The sequence below is a fragment of the Balaenoptera musculus genome, chromosome 1 (genome assembly GCF_009873245.2).
Source record: "Balaenoptera musculus isolate JJ_BM4_2016_0621 chromosome 1, mBalMus1.pri.v3, whole genome shotgun sequence".
Classification (NCBI taxonomy): Eukaryota; Metazoa; Chordata; class Mammalia; order Artiodactyla; family Balaenopteridae; genus Balaenoptera; species Balaenoptera musculus.
Window position 1 is genome coordinate 112,094,831 of NC_045785.1, and position 16,586 is coordinate 112,111,416.

Consider the following 16,586-nt stretch of genomic DNA (forward strand, 5'->3'; position numbering starts at 1 on the left):
CTAATATTAGACTTAATTGTGTCAGTCAAGAAACAAACTGGACGGAGGAAAGGGGCGAGGTGGGTTTAGAAGGAAGACTGGTAGCCCATGGGTGTGGTGGGCCGGCGGTGAGGGTGGGTCTCGGTCCGGTTCATTTGTGCGGGTGGGCTGCCCTCTGGCGGCTGCCTCCGGTGGCATCCAGTGTCAAACCCTCGAAACACCCTGTTGGAGCGGGTTGATCGGCAGGAAGGAGAATTGGCTTAGGAGGCAGGTGATCGTTGGAAAACGAAAATTCAGTACGCCCGCTCCCTTCACCGGAAATGGAGTAAAAGAGCCTTTGGAACGTGATAGGCCCGCCTGCCCTGCCCCCCACCCCCCACCCAGTCCGGCTTACGGTCGTTTTACGACAGTATCCGATCGCAGGCTTGCTTTCCGGTACCGTGGTCTGACGCTTCGCTCAATTTCCGACAGCGTTGCTCTGGCTGCCACCAGCTGTGGGGTTCGAAGGTTCGAGTCCCACTGCGGGAATGAGCCTCTTTGACCTCTTTCGGGGCTTTTTCGGCTTTTCTGGACCTCGGAGGTGAGAGCGGGTCCGGGCCAGAGAAGGCGGGGCGGGATCCTCTGAGGGGAGCTTGACCCTTGACACCCTATTTTTGGAAAAACATCCTTTTCCCTGCTCCTTCAACTCCTGCGGAGAGAACGGAAGTCAACATTGAGCACTCACCCCGCGACAGTAACCAGGGCGGTCGTTAAGAGGAGAGGAAACAGCCGCTTAAACCTTTCTCCAGTCTGGGGTGGTGCAACAGGGGCGCGGGAGGGGGAAGACAATAGGGCTCTGGGGAAGAGAACAATGAGCAAGTGAGCAGGACCTTGGGAGAGAAGGGAGGGGCTGGGGAACAGTGAAGAAAAGCCGAGCGGAAGCGTTTGGGGGAGCCGCGAGGTGAGGACTGACTTTGATAAAAACAAAACAAACCCGATGGCCAGTCCCCTTAACCCTCACTTCAGCTTCCTAGATCGCAACTCTTGTCTCACTGTGTCACCCACTAACTGACTTTATGGTTTAAGTAGTGCTGAAATCTTGGTGGCCGATCTGCCTCCACCCCTAGCCACAGAGATCCCTTTTTTGGAGGGATGACTCGCGATGAAGATGAAGATGATGAGGAAGAAGAAGGAGCCACGTGGGGCCGTGGGAGCTCGAGGTTTGAGGGTCCCCAGCCCCCCGAGGAATTTGGCTTCGGCTTCAGCTTCAGCCCAGGAGGAGGGATGCGTTTCCACGATAACTTCGGCTTTGATGACCTAGTACGGGATTTCAATAACATCTTCAGCGAGATGGGGGCCTGGACCTTGCCTTCCCGCCCTCCTGGTGTGTGGATGCCCCGGGGGAGAACCTGTGGTTTCTGCTGGGTCGGTGGGTGAAAAAAGGAACCTGCAGAGAGTAGTTGGGGGTTGGGAAGTGTGAGAAAAGTGATGATTTCAAGGAGATTTAAAAGAGTCCAAGTCCCCAGCATCCACCTGCCACCTTTCTGCAGAACTTCCAGGTCCTGAGTCAGAGACACCTGGTGAGAGACGGCAGGAAGGACAGACGCTTCGGGACTCAATGCTTAAGTATCCAGATAGTCACCAGCCTAGGATCTTTCGTGGGGCCTTGGAGAGTGATGCAAGAACTGAATCCTCCAAACCAGCACCAGGCTGGGGCTCCCAGAGACCTTTTCATAGGGTGAGTACATCTGGGCCTGAAGTGGGAGCCTGTGGAGAAAACTGACTGCAAAGACTAGAAACCTTGTTGGAATCTTTTTTTTTTCTTTAAACATCTTTATTGAAGTATAATTGCCTTACAATAGTGTGTTAGCTTCTGCTTTATAACAAAGTGAAGCAGTTATACATATACAATAGGTTCCCATTACTCTTCCCTCTTGCCTCTCCCTCCCTCCCACCCTCCCCATCCCACCCCTCTAGGTGGTCACAAAGCACCGAGCTGATCTCCCTGTGCTATGCAGCTGATCTCCCTGTGCTATGCGGCTGCTTCCCACTAGCTATCTATTTTACATTTGGTAGTGTATATATGTCCATGACACTCTCTTACCCTGTCCCATCTCACCCCACCCCCTCCCCATATCCTCAAGTCCATTCTCTAGTAGGTCTGTGTCTTTATTCCCGTCTTGCCACTAGGTTCTTCATGGCCTTTTTTTTTTTTTTTTTTTCCTTAGATTCCGTATATATGTGTTAGCATACTGTATTTGTTTTTCTCTTTCTGACTTACTTCACTCTGTATGACAGACTCTAACTCCATCCACCTCATTACAAATACCTCCATTTCATTTCTTTTTATGGCTGAGTAATATTCCATTGTATATATGTGCCACATCTTCTTTATCCATTCATCTGTCGATGGACATTTAGGTTGCTTCCAGGTCCTGGCTATTGTAAATAGAGCTGCAATGAACATTGTGGTACATGACACTTTTTGACCTATGGTTTTCTCAGGGTATATACCCAGTAGTGGGATTGCTGGGTCGTATGGTAGTTCTATTTGTAGTTTTTTAAGGAACCTCCATACTGTTCTCCATAGTGGCTGTATCAATTTACATTCCCACCTTGTTGGAATCTTAACAGTCTTGGGTTGGAGTCCTAGGCCCTCCACTTGGTGTTATTTATTTGTTTTCTGTATTAAGCTTCTTGTAGGATTTTCTTTGGGGAGAAATGTGAGTTCTGCTTTCTGTTTAAAAAAAATTGCTGGTCTAAATGATTCTTGGACAAAGCAGACTTCTTGAGGGAGGACAGAAAAGTATCAGTTGAGGAATGCTTTTTGGTAGAGGGATACATAAAACAGGAAGGAGGAAGGTGTAAGTAAATAAAGCTATCCTGGCTGGGATTATTTCTCCTGAGGAAAAGTAGTTTTGGAACTTGGAAATAGTTTGGGTTCTGTGATCCCCTCAAATTTAATTGAAAGGTGTCATTTAACCTACTTTGGCTTCTTCTGCAGTTTGATGATACATGGCCTGTGACCCCCCATTCTAGAGCCAGAGAGGACAATGGTGAGTTTGAAGGGAAAGGACATTTACCAGCCCTTTGTTCTCCCTCCCTGAAATTTCTTCCTGCCACACTTGTTCCCTTCTTTCCCTTGGACTCTTTCTTTTTTCTTTCCTCTCTCTGCCCTTCTAGATCTTGATACCCAGGTTTCCGAGGAGGGCCTTGGCCCAGTTCTGCAGCCCCAGCCCAAATCCTATTTCAAGAGCGTCTCTGTGACTAAGATCACTAAGCCAGATGGGGTGAGTTGGGGGAGTCGGGTAAAGGGAACTATGGGCAGAGAATGTTCTGGAAAGGAAGACCTATGTAAAGAAATCAGTTAACTCACCTTTAGTGACGCTAGGGATATGGTGGGGGTTTCTCCTTGTAGACAGTAGAGGAGCGCCGGACTGTGGTGGACAGTGAGGGCCGGAAAGAGACCACAGTAACCCATCAAGAAGCAGGTGGCTCTCCTAGGGATGGTAAGTAAAGAGTATGAGTCAAAGGGATCCATTTCTTAATTCCTTGGGAAAGGGAAACCCTTAACTCTCTTACCCTTTAATATTATTCCTCTCCTTTGCCCCTATCTAGTCTCTTTCACTTAACTTCTGTGTATCACTTTCTTCCTTAGGTCCAGAATCACCAACACCTCCATCCCTGGATGATGCCTTTTCCATCCTGGATTTGTTCCTAGGACGTTGGTTCCGGTCCCGGTAGCCTTGTTAACCCTCAGAGGCCTTTAGGTTCTTTCCCCCTCCCACCCTTTGCTCACCAGCAATGGGCTTAGTTCTCCTCCTGCCGCCTCAGCACCTTGGGTGTGTGGAACAGTGAATTGAGGGTTTGTCAGTATGTCACGCACCCAGACTGACGAATAAAACCTTTATTTATGCTAATTCCTTAGTCTTGGCTTTGTCATGGCTGTTCCACTTTCTCACACTATCCAGGGCTTCCCAAATTAACTTGGCCCACAAAAAATTATTTCTTAATTTTTGCTTTACTTCCAAAACCTGATTTTGGTAAGTAAGGGTCAGGTACCTCTAGAAGATGATATTCCTTATGAAGAGATAAGATAACTAGTGATAATTCCAGGGGAATTTCTCCATGGGGATGCATTAGATTTAAAAAAAAGGAAGTATGTGTATAAGTGCTTCCCTAGGTGTGGGAGCACTATGATTGGGTAGTTCATGAGATAATTTGATGAAGTACATGGGCAAATATTTCTTCCTTTACTGGCTATGTTTTTATTTTTATTTTTTTGTATATATTAGGGAAAATATAACTAGCAAAACATTATTGGTCTCTTCAACAAGTGGTACTGGGAAAGCTGTACAGCCACATGTAAAACAAGTAGATTAGAACATTCCCTCATACCAGATAGAAAAACTCAAGATGTAAATGTAGGGACTTCCCTGGTGGGGCAATGGTTAAGAATCCGCCTGCCAGTGCAGGGGACACGGGTTCGATCCCTGGTCCGGGAAGATCCCACATCCCGCGGAGCAACTAAGCCTGTGTGCCACAACTACTGAGCCTGTGCTCTAGCGTCTGTGAACCACAGCTACTGAGCCTGCGTGCCACAACTACTGAAGCCCGCGTGCCTAGAGCCTGTGCTCTGAAACAGGAGGAGCCACCGCAATGAGAAGCCTGCGCACCACAACGAAGAGTAGCCCCTGCTTGCTGCAACTAGAGAAAGCCCGTGTGCAGCAACAAAGACCCAATGCGGCCAAAAATAATAAATAAATAAATTTATATTTTTAAAAAAAACCTAAAAATAGAACTACCATATGATCCAGAAATTCCATTCCTGGTTATATATGTGGAAAGAACCACAAACACTAATTTGAAAAGATACGTGCACCCCAGTATTTTTAGCAGCACTATTTACAATAGCTAAGACATGGAAGCAACCTAAATGCCCATTGACAGATGATTGGATTAAAAAAGATGTGATATATATATACAATTGAATATTAGCTGTAAAAAAGAATGAAATAATGTCATTTCCAGCAACATGGATGAACCTAGTGATTATCATACTAAGTGAAGTAAGCCAGACAGAAAGGCAAATATCATATACTGTTTATATGTGGAATCTAAGAAAAAAGATACAAATAAACTTACATGCAAAACAGAAATAGACCTGCAGACATAGAAAACAAACTTATGGTTACCCTAGGGGGAAGGCGGGGGAGGGATAAATTAGGAGTTTGGGACTAACATATACACACTACTATATATAAAATAGATAACCAACAAGGACCTACTGTATAGCACAGGGAACCATACTCTTTTGTAATAACCTGTAAGGGAAAAAAAATCTGAAAAAGATTATATATACGTATATAACTGAATCACTTTGCTGTACACCTGGAACTAACACAACATTGAAAATCAACTATAATAAAAATTTTTTTGTAATATGTGATTTCTGCAAGGAAGCCAAAAAAAGAAAAATCTATACAAATCTTTCGTTTGCTTCGATGACATCATTTTGAATCTAATAAATGATGTTTGATGGTGAAAAAAAGATGTGATATATATACACACACACACACACACACACACACACACATATATAATGGAATATTACTCAGCCATTAAAAAGAGTAAAATACTGCCATTTACAGCAATGTGGATGGTCCTAGAGAATATTATGCCTAGTAAAATAAGACACAGAAAGACAAATACTGTATATCACTCATATGTGTAATCTAAAAAATAACACAAAAGAATGTATATACAAAACAGAAACAGACTCACAGACATAGAAAACAAACTTGTGATTACTAAAGGAGAGAGATGGAACATATTAGGAATAAGGGATTAACAGAAGCAAACTACTTTGTATAAAATATAAATAGATAAAGGAACAAGGATTTTTACTGTATAGCACAGGGAATTATACCCATTATCTTGTAATAACCTATAATGGAATATATAATCTGCAAAAATATTGAATTACTTTGCTATAAACCTGAAAATAACATAATATTGTAAATCAACTATACTTCAATTAAAAAAATTATTGTGCAGCAAAAGCAGTCCTAAGAGGGAAGTTTATAGCAATACAATCCTTCCTCAAGAAACAAGAAAAAAATGAAGACCCAACACAGCCATAAATAAATAAAATTAAAAAAAAAAAACAAGAAAAATCTCACATAAACAACCTAACCTTACACCTAAAGCAATTAGAGAAAGATGAATTAAAAAAACCCAAAGTTAGCAGAAGGAAAGAAATCATAAAGATCAGATCAGAAATAAATGAAAAAGAAATGAAGGAAACAATAGCAAGGATCAATGAAACTAAAAGCTGGTTCTTTGAGAAGATAAACAAAATTGATAAACCATTAGCAAGACTCATCAAGAAAAAAAGGGAGAAGGCTCAAATTAACAGAACTAGAAATGAAAAAGGAGAAGTAAGAACTGACACAGCAGAAATACAAAGGATCATGAGAGATTACTACAAGCAAGTATATGCCAATAAAATGGACAATCTGGAAGAAATGGACAAGTTCTTAGAAAAGCACAACCTTCTAAGACTGAACCAGTAAGAAATAGAAAATATAAACAGACAAATCACAGCGCTGAAATTGAAACTGTGATTAAAAATCTTCCAGCAAACAAAAGCCCAGGACCAGATGGCTTCACAGGCGAATTCCATCAAACATTTAGAGAAGAGCTAACACCTATCCTTCTCAAACTCTTCCAAAATATAGCAGAGGGAGGAACACTCCCCAACTCATTCTACGAGGCCACCATCACCCTGATACCAAAACCAGACAAAGATGTCACAAAAAAAGGAAACTACAGGCCAATATTTCTGGTGAACATAGAGACAAAAATCCTCACAAAATACTAGCAAACAGAATCCAACAGCACATTAAAACAATCATACACCATGATCAAGTGGGGTTTATCCCAGGAATGCAAGGATTCTTTGATATACGCAAATCAAACAATGTGATACACCATATTAACAAACTAAAGGATAAAAACCATATGATAATCTCAATAGATGCAGAAAAAGCTTTTGATAAAGTTCAACACCCATTTATGATAAAAATTCTCCAGAAGGTAGGCATAGAGGGAATCTACCTCAACATAATAAAGACCATATATGACAAACCCACAGCCAACATCGTTCTCAATGGTGAAAAACTGAAACCATTTCCTGTAAGATCAGGAACAAGACAAGGTTGCCCACTCTCACCACTATTATTCAACATAGTTTTGGAAGTTTTAGCCACAGCAATCAGAGAAGAAAAAGAAATAAAAGTAATCCAAATTGGAAAAGAAGAACTAAAACTGTCACTGTTTGTAGATGACATGATACTATACATAGAAAATCCTAAAGATGCTACCAGAAAACTACTAGAGCTAATCAATGAATTTGGTAAAGTAGCAGGATACAAAATTAATGCACAGAAATCTCTTGCATTCCTATACACTAATGATGAAAAATCTGAAAGTGAAATTAAGAAAACACTCCCATTTACCATTGCAACAAGAAGAATAAAATACCTAGGAATAAACCTACCTAAGGAGACAAAAGACCTGTATGCAGAAAACTATAAGACACGGATGAAAAAAATTAAAGATGATACAAACAGATGGAGAGATATACCATGTTCTTGGATTGGAAGAATCAACATTGTGAAAATGACTATACTACCCAAAGCAATCTACAGATTCAATGTAATCCCTATCAAATTACCAAAGGCATTTTTCACAGAACTAGAAAAAAAAAATTTCACAATTTGTATGGAAACACAAAAGACCCCGAATAGCCAAAGCAATCTTGAGAAAGAAAAATGGAGCTGGGGGAATCAGGCTCCCTGACTTCAGACTATACTACAAAGCTACAGTAATCAAGACAGTATGGTACTGGCACAAAAACAGAAATATAGGTCAATGGAATAGGATAGAAAGCCCAGGGATAAATCCACGTACATATGGTCACCTTATCTTTGATGAAAGAAGCAAGAGTATACAATGGAGAAAAGACAGCCTCTCAATAAGTGGTGCTGGGAAAGCTGGACAGCTACATGTAAAAGAATGAAATTAGAACACACCCTACCTAACACCATACACAAAAATAAACTCAAAATGGATTAAAGACCTAAATGTAAGGCCAGACACTAGAAAACTCTTAGAGGAAAACATAGGCAGAACACTCTATGACATAAATCACAGCAAGATCCTTTTTGACCCACCTCCTAGAGAAATGGAAATAAAAACAAAAATAAACAAATAGGACCTAATGAAACTTAAAAGCTTTTGCATAGCAAAGAAAACCATCAAAACGACGAAAAGACAACCCTCAGAATGGGAGAAAATATTTGCAAACAAAGCAACTGACAAAGGATTAATCTCCAAAATACACAAGCAGCTCATGCAGCTCAATATCAAAAAAACAAACAACCCAGTCCAAAAATGGGCAGAAGACCTAAATAAACATTTCTCCAAAGAAGATATACAGATTGCCAATAAACACATGAAAAGATGCTCAACATCACTAATCATTAGAGAAATGCAAATCAAAACTACAATGAAGTATCACCTCACACCGGTCAGAATGACCATCATCAAAAAATCTACAAACAATAAATGCTGGAGAGGGTGTGGAGGAAAGGGAACACTCTTGCACTGTTGGTGGGAATGTAAATTGATACAGCCACTATGGAGAACAGTATGGAGGTTCCTTAAAAAACTAAAAATACAACTACCATACGACCCAGCAATCCCACTACTGGGCATATACCCTGAGAAAACCATAATTCAAAAAGAGTCATGTACCACAATGTTTATCACAGCACTATTTACAATAGCCAGGACATGGAACCAACCTAAATGTCCATCGACAGATGAATGGATAAAGAAGATGGGGCATATATATACAATGGAATATTACTCAGCCATAAAAAGAAACAAAATTGAGTTATTTGTAGTGAGGTGGATGGAGCTAGAGTCTGTCAGACAGAGTGAAGTAAGTCAGAAAGAGAAAAACAAATACCATATGCTAACGCATATATATGAAATCTAAAAAAAAAAAGGTTCTGATGAACCTAAAGCCAGGACAGGAATAAAGATGCAGACGTAGAGAATGGACCTGAGGACACAGGGAGGGGGAAGGGTAAGCTGGGACGAAGTGAGAGAGTAACACGGACATATATACACTACCAAATGTAAGATAGCTAGTGGGAAGCAGCTGCATGGCACAGGGAGATCAGCTCGGTGCTTTGCGACCACCTAGAGGGGTGGGATAAGGAGGGTGGGAGGGAGACACAAGAGGGAGGGGATATGGGGATATACGTATGCATATAGCTGATTCACTTTGTTATACAGCAGAAACTAACACAACATTGTAAAGCAATTATACTCCAATAAAGATGTTAAAAAAATTATTGGATCTTTTTCTCATTAAAAAAGTTTTCAGGGGGGCTTCCCTGGTGGCGCAGTGGTTGAGAATCCGCCTGCCAGTGCAGGGAACACGGGTTCGATCCCTGGTCCGGGAAGATCCCACATGCCGCGGAGCAACTAAGCCTGTGCGCCACAACTACTGAGCCTGTGCTCTAGAGCCTGTGAGCCACAACTACTGAGCCCACATGCTGCAACTACTGAAGCCCACGTGCCTAGAGGCCGTGCTCTGCAGCAAGAGAAGCCACCACAATGAGAAGCCCGCGCACTGCAATGAAGAGTAGCCCCTGCTTGCTGCAACTAGAGAAAGCCCGCGTGCAGCAACGAAGACCCAACACAGCCAAAATAAATTAAAAAAAAAAAAAAAAGTTTTCAGGGACTTCCCGGGTGGCGCAGTGGTTAAGAATCCGCCTGCCAATGCAGGGGACACGGGTTTGATCACTGGTCCGGGAAGATCCCACATGCCGTGGAGCAACTAAGCCCGTGAGCCACAGCTACCGAAGCCCGCGTGCCCCAACCAATGAAGCCCGCATGCCCTAGTGCCCAAGCTCTGCAACAAGAGAAGCCACCGCAATGAGAAGCCGCACACCTCAATGAAGAGTAGCCCACGCTCACCGCAACTAGAGAAAGCCCGCGCACAGCAAAGACCCAATGCAGCCAAAAAAATAAATAAATAAATTTTTAAAAATTATATAATGTGGGTCCCATATTAACGGATCAAGTACTCCATAAGTCCTTATAGAGTGATATTAGCTGAGACCCTATGGGCAGGAAAGGCAAACCTATACTCAGAGTATGTGTCAATCCCGGTCAAAAGTGATGGGGAATCTAGTGTCCTTAACTTGTCCCTAAGTGTCTGCTTCCTCTCCTCGAGAGATAGCACTGTATTAGGGACTTAGTGTTGGTATTTGTTAATGGCAGATTGCACGTTGGCCACAGCAGTGGTTAACTGAGCCGTGGTGAGTAGGAGCTCACACTGTTGGGCCTGTGCATAGCCTCTATCCTACCACCAGTTACTCTACTCAGTGTATTCATTGTTCAGAAGTGGGTGGCTGATGACAGGCAGTGGCTAAGTGATTCTTCCTACTTGGTTGTTCAGTGCATCTGTGATGGATGCTTTCTGGTGGGCATTAACGTGTAATACAAAGATCTTTCCACTTCAAGACTACTCCCATAGGTCCATCCTCAGACTTTCTTGTCCCTGATCTTCCACTCTTTGTCTTTTCAAGCCCCTGACCAAACAACCAGGCCAGTTGTGACTGTGTATGTTCTTACCTTCTCTTTCCACGCAAAGTGGATGACCAGATGTACTGTCCAAATCTCTGTCCCCTGGGGGGATTTCCCCTCACCACCGTCTTTCAAGGACACTCCTGATTTGCTGCAATGCAGCAGCAGTCAATTTTTGGCTTTTACCCACAAACCGTGCCAACTCATGTCTGAACCAAGCTTATTCCTTCTCTGATCCCTCTTCACAAGGAATCCCTGTCATAGACTGAATGTCTGTGCCCCCCCTACCCAATTCATATGTTGAAATCTAACCCCCAATGTGATGGTATTTGGAGGTGGGGCCTTTGGGAAGTGATTAGGTCATGAAGGCAGAGCCCTCATGAATCAGATTAGTGCCCTTATAGAAGAGACCCCAGAGAGCTTCCCTGCTCCTTCTGCCATGTGAGGACACAGTGAGAAGACAGCTGTCTATGAACCAGGAAGTGGGCCCTCACCAGACCCCGAATCTGCTGGCACCTTGATCTTGGAATTGGCAGCTTATAGAGCTGTGAGAGATCAATTTCTGTTGTTTATAAGCCACCCAGTCTATGGTATTTTGTTATAGCAGCCTGAATGGACTAAGACAATCCCCAATAGGGTCATGTGAGCTGAGGGAGAGATGCCTGGTAAATGACATGAGTCTGGGCCACTTACTTTTCAGCTGGCTTGTGCCCTCTGACCCTGCTTACGCCTGAACCCAAAGATGTCACTTCCATTTTACAATGTGTTCTTGCTGGGCCCACCCTTCCTAATGACATGGAGAATCAGGCAGAGCCCACCTTGTGATGGGCAGTTCTGGCTACTTGGTCACTTGATGAATTGTAATCAGATGCTCTGTCGCTATTGGAGCCCAGTAGCACTGTAAGAGCTGCTTTTCAAAAGGTATGTATATCTCTGCTGCAGATGGCATGGCTTTGCTCCAGAGCCCTGTGGGTCTACATTATGATTCTCCTATTAGAGCTTGCCAAACCACACATGGTATCTTTTCCTACTACAGATACTCTAGTCTCACTGGGTCTGCTGGGTCACATGTCTGCAGAGGCCTTTTCTGCTTTGGTCCCACTCGAAGTTGACAGCCTTCAATGGTCAGAGTTGTATTCTCAAGTGTGAAATACATTGCTCCTAAATCCTAAGTAGATTGGTGATGTGTTTTTTTCTCAGTGATGGAAGGTGGGAGATTCAATAATCAGTCCTTTACTTCAGATTGGATATCCAGCATGTCCCAGACCACTGGACCCCTCAAAACTTTACCAAGGTGGCAGTTTCCTGAATCTTTATAAGATTGTTTCCCACCTTCTGAATACATGTTATCTTTCCAGACCCTCCAATATACTTCCATTTCTTCCTCTTCTGATCTGGTTAGCATGATGTTATATATAGAGCTGACCCTTGAACAACGCAGAGGTTAGGGCCTCTGACCATCTGCCCAGTCAAAATTCCAAGTATAGGGACTTCCCTGGAGGTCCAGTGGTTAAGACTTTGCCTTAACCACTGGAGAGGGTGCGGGTTCGATCCCTGGTCAGGGAGCTAAGATCCCACATGCCTCGCAGACAAAAAAAAAAAAAAAAATCCAAGTATAACTTTACAGTTAGCCCTCTGTATATGTGGTTCTGCATCTTCGCATTCAACCAACTGTAGATCATGTAGTACTGTAATACATATTTAATGAAAAAAATCCACATGTAAGCGGACCCAAGGAGTACAAACCTGTGTTGTTCAAGGGTCCATTGTATAGTGGACCAATATGATGTTCTTCAAAATGTCCAGATAGTCAAGCTCCCTTCAGATTATATTACGACAAAGGACCAGAGAGTTAACATAGTCCTGGGGTAAGACCGTAAGTGTATATCGCTAGACTTCCCACGTGGATGAAATTCCTTGTGATCCTTCTTTCTGATCTGGTTGGGATGCAAAATAACATATTCACCAGATTAATGGCTACATACTACCAACCAGAGGCTGTATTAAACTGCTCTATGAAGTTACCATTTGGGACACAACAATTGCAATTGGAGTTACTATTTGAATAATTTTACCATAGACCACTGCCATCTGCCATGATCTATCTGGTTTTTGTAGGAGCCAAACTGGTGGTATGAAAGGGGCCACCTCTCTTATATTCTTTACATCTTTGAGGGTGGCACTAATCTCTTCCATTTACCCTAGGATATGGTATTGTTTTTATTTATTATCTTGGTGTGGGGTAGTCTCAGCCCTCTAATTGGCCTTCATCACTTACTCCACAGGTCAAGAAACCAATATGAGTGTTCTGCAACTTCAAAGAATGTCCATTTCAGTTACATATTGGGGTATCAGGGAAGTGACCACCTGGTGGATCCTTGGTCTCAGTGAATATCCTGTGAACCAGACCTGAGCCCAGGACTCCACTTATTATCTGGACCCCATATGCTCCTATTCTAACAAGGGGTCATGGTACAGCTTTGAGTTGTCAGCTGTCAATGTTAGTTCAGATGCTTTTTCCAAAAATCCTCAAAATGTCTGAGTATTCTCCCTTTTTTCAATAATGGTCATCAATGTAAATGACTTGTTTAGGCATTTTTACTTTTCTTAGCGTGAGCTATCATTTTCCCCAAGCCTCCTAGAAGTGTATTCACCCCACATCCCAGGGATGTGGTCCACCAGGCTCCTTATTCTTGGTTCCCTCTTCCTCATCTTCCTTCTCTCTACCAGCTCCTCATACAGGGGACTTTGGCCCAGGCTGTCACCAGTGGAGGAACCAAAGGCAACTTCTTCACCATGTTTCTGGCTGGCTCTCTGGGTGTTAGGCTAGCCATCTACGTCAGTGGTAATGTCTCAGGTGAGGAGGGTGAGGTCTGGTCATCAGACGGGGTAGGATGTGTACTTGAGTGTGGTAATGGTGAAAAGGCAGATCCTTTGGTGACTCATAGACATTGTCTCCTTGAGCTTGACCAGTGCCCTGGACTGAGATATGCCTTTGGCCCAGTCCAGTCCCTTCCCTTTCTGTATCTTGCCATCCCCCTTCTTCACATTAATCCTCCACTCACATAGATGGAGATCTATGGCAAAGCATCAAGGGTAAGTGCTCTCCTCTTCTGTCCCCCACCTAAGCCCTCGGGGGTTCATCTTTGCTCAGGACCTCACCTGCTCATCCCCCAGGCACACATTGCATCAAGTGCTGTAGTGGAAAGAGCAGACAGATCCAGGTTCAAACTTGGCTTCACTGTGTGACCTTGACAAGTTGCTTAACCTCCTTGAGCGTCAACTTCCTGACCTATATGATGGGAATAGTAACATTTGTCTTAAGAGTCGTGGGGAGGGGTAGCAGTGTTACCTGGTGACAGTGCCTGGCAGTGACACAATGGATACTGGTTTTCTTTTCTTGATCCTTGAAGGGGCCCACCTGAATCCAGCCTTCTCCCTGGCCATGTGCCTCCTGGGATGCCTCCCCTGGGCCAAGTTTCCCATTTACTCCTTGGTGCAGTTGCTGTCTGCTTTCTGTGCCTCTGGAGCATAGGTGTATGCTCTCTATCACGGTAACAGAGAGAACAGGGTTGGGGACACCTGTGTGTGGGCAAGGGTGCCTTAGAGCAGTTTTGAATGAGCAAAGATGGAAATACTGGTTGTCCCCCTACCCTGCAGATGCCCTACAGAACTATACAGGTGGGAACCTGACAGTGACTGGTCCCAAGGAGACAGCCTCCATCTTTGTCACCTACCCTGTCCCCTATCTGTCCCTGAGCAATGGCTTCCTGGATCAGGTAGGCATGAGGGGGTGATTTGGGAAAGCCACAACCTTTGCCCTTGTCTCCCGGGACCTCGGCCTATTGTTCAGGCTCTGGGTGGGATGTGGGGTTGCATTTATGTTTGCACCTCACCTTCCCCAGCTGCCTGTGTTGGACAAAGTCAGATGACATGGGGTGGTAGCCTGGAGTGCTTGGGTGAGATAGGGCAGATGGAGCACCTGACAGCTGATGGGAGCCCCTCTGCCTCTGTCCACTCCAAGGTTCTGGGTACCTGGATGCTGATTGTGGGGATCTTAGCCATCCTGGACACACGGAACAAGGGAGTGCCTGCGGGTGTGGAGCCTGTGGTAGTGGGGTTGCTGATCCTGGCCATCAGGCTATCCATGGGTGCCAGCTGTGGGTTCCCAATCAACCCTGCCTGGGACCTCGACCCACGGCTTTTCACCTATGTGGCTGGCTGGGGCCCTGAAGTCTTCAGGGGAGAGACGGCCTCCCCTGGTGCCGTCCTTCCACTCATCCCTCTGCTAAGGGCTCTAACCCTCGGTCCCCAGATCTTTCCTTTTAAATAGTTCTCTTGGCCTCTTAGGACAGTGAACCTCCTCTAAGCCCAAGTTCTCCCTTTCTCTTTTGTCCCCTGCCTCCCCCTCCACTCTTTCCATTGAAACAGTGACATTTAGAGGTTGTGTTCTTGGGCACATCACATTACCTGTTTGGACATTAGTAATCTCATCAACAAAACACAGATATTCAGATAATTCCCTAAGGCAAGAGGCTGGACCAAGCTCTCCTGGGGTCTCCTCTCTAAGCGCTATGCTCTGGTGCCAAGACACCTTCTTTCTGATGTCTATCACCCCAGGAACTGCTTTAGGGAGTTCTCTTACTACTACCGCCAGTCCTTCAGAGGGAAGGCTAAGGGACTCACCCTGATATCGCCCTTCTGATCTTCTCCTGTAGCGCTGGCAATGGCTGGTGGTAGGCCCTCTAGTGAGGGCCACACTTAGCACAGCCACACACCAGCGGCTGGTGCCTCTGCACCATCCTGAGCACTCAGAGCCAGCTCAGGATCTAGAGTGTGCCCAACCTGAAGCCTCAGACTTGGAAAGTCCTGCCGCAACTCAGGTGCAGGAGAGTAAGCTGTGATTCTGACATGACAGTCCTCACCTCCCTCATGGACACTGAAGAGGGCCGGAGACCCATGCCTGGTGACAAGATGTTTTTTGTCTTTATTAATACACCAGGCCCTGGGCAGCTTCTCCGTTTACTCATCTGGGCATCGCTTCCTCCTAAACTGGGGAGGATGCCTGGACAGGGAGAATTGAGGAGTATCAGGTAAGGGACCCAGGCTTTTCATCCCCTCCTGCCCCAGGCAGGTTTTCGGACCCTGGACTTCCAGGAACGCAGTTCCTCAAAATAGCCGCCAGAGGGTGCGCACCCTGGAACCCAGATTGGGAAGGCTGCGGGAATCCACAGGATCGTGGGGGCCGACCATCCAGTGCGGGGCATAACCCAGGGGACTTCCTCCAAAGCTTGGTCCCCACTGCCTGACTCCTTGCTCTCGTAACCTCAGCGCCGCCCGCCTTTCCGCTCACTGGGGCGCCTCGCCTAGATTCAGCACCCCGCAGATAGTAATTAGGGGTAGGGGGAGCCGCCTCCACCAAGGGGGCGTGGTGGGGGGAAAAAGGGAGGGCCGCCAGAGGAACACAGGCATGCAAGCGCCTAGAGACTGGGAGAGCAAGCGGGAGAAACTGAGGCACGACCCAATACCTAGACATTCCGGGCTGTGTCATTGAAGGAGAGGGTGAACAGTGAGATGAGCCAGGGCGAGGAGAGAAGGCGAAGGAACAGAGGGAATGAGTGTAGGGGTAAAGAAAGCTGGCGCGGAGGAAAATGCTCGTCGTTCACCGCTTCCCTAACTCTCTCACACATTAGCAGATAAACAGCGTTCTTCTGTTTCCTTTTTTTCAAAGAAAAAAAGAAAAAAATCTCAGCGCTCTCTCGCCTCCAGACTTCTGTTTGTTTTTGACCGGGGATGGATCGGAGAGTGGGTGGGGTGGGGATCACGGCCTCACACTGCGGAGGCGCATCAGAGGGGTTAAGACCCTCCCCCTGCCCCGCACAAAGATGGCGGCTCCCGCCTTCCCTCTCCCTCATCCCTCCCCAAAACCCCCTCCCGCCCCCCGCCCTCTCCCGCCACCT

At 45.1% G+C, this 16,586-nt stretch overlaps 2 protein-coding genes across 3 annotated transcripts; both read left to right on the forward strand.

The window, feature by feature from the left end:
• Positions 1–392: 392 nt before the first annotated feature.
• On the forward strand, positions 393–3,878 carry HAX1 (HCLS1 associated protein X-1). Of its 2 annotated transcripts, none has more exons than XM_036824382.1 (7): positions 393–559; positions 1,048–1,342; positions 1,509–1,696; positions 2,963–3,014; positions 3,142–3,248; positions 3,377–3,467; positions 3,617–3,878. In XM_036824382.1, exons 2-7 carry the CDS (start codon positions 1,111–1,113, stop codon positions 3,700–3,702), a joined length of 756 nt encoding a protein of 251 aa, XP_036680277.1. In that variant the 5' UTR covers positions 393–559; positions 1,048–1,110; the 3' UTR covers positions 3,703–3,878. The 2 variants fall into 2 exon arrangements, with proteins under 2 accessions (XP_036680277.1, XP_036679536.1); XM_036823641.1 differs by having other exon boundaries at positions 396–559; positions 1,086–1,342.
• A 9,311-nt stretch (positions 3,879–13,189) lies between these two features.
• On the forward strand, positions 13,190–15,530 carry AQP10 (aquaporin 10). The gene is given in 6 exon segments (XM_036867377.1): positions 13,190–13,201; positions 13,357–13,483; positions 14,040–14,180; positions 14,287–14,405; positions 14,651–14,893; positions 15,345–15,530. Coding segments are annotated over 6 exon segments (828 nt in total).
• Positions 15,531–16,586: the final 1,056 nt, after the last annotated feature.

Bases quoted from the DNA above. Each gene is read 5' to 3' on its own strand.
- HAX1 (XM_036823641.1), top strand. From the start codon at position 507: ATGAGCCTCTTTGACCTCTTTCGGGGCTTTTTCGGCTTTTCTGGACCT. The intron at 1,343-1,508 runs GTGTGTGGATGC...ACCTTTCTGCAG, and splicing joins CTTGCCTTCCCGCCCTCCTG to AACTTCCAGGTCCTGAGTCA. The intron at 3,015-3,141 runs GTGAGTTTGAAG...CTGCCCTTCTAG, and splicing joins TAGAGCCAGAGAGGACAATG to ATCTTGATACCCAGGTTTCC.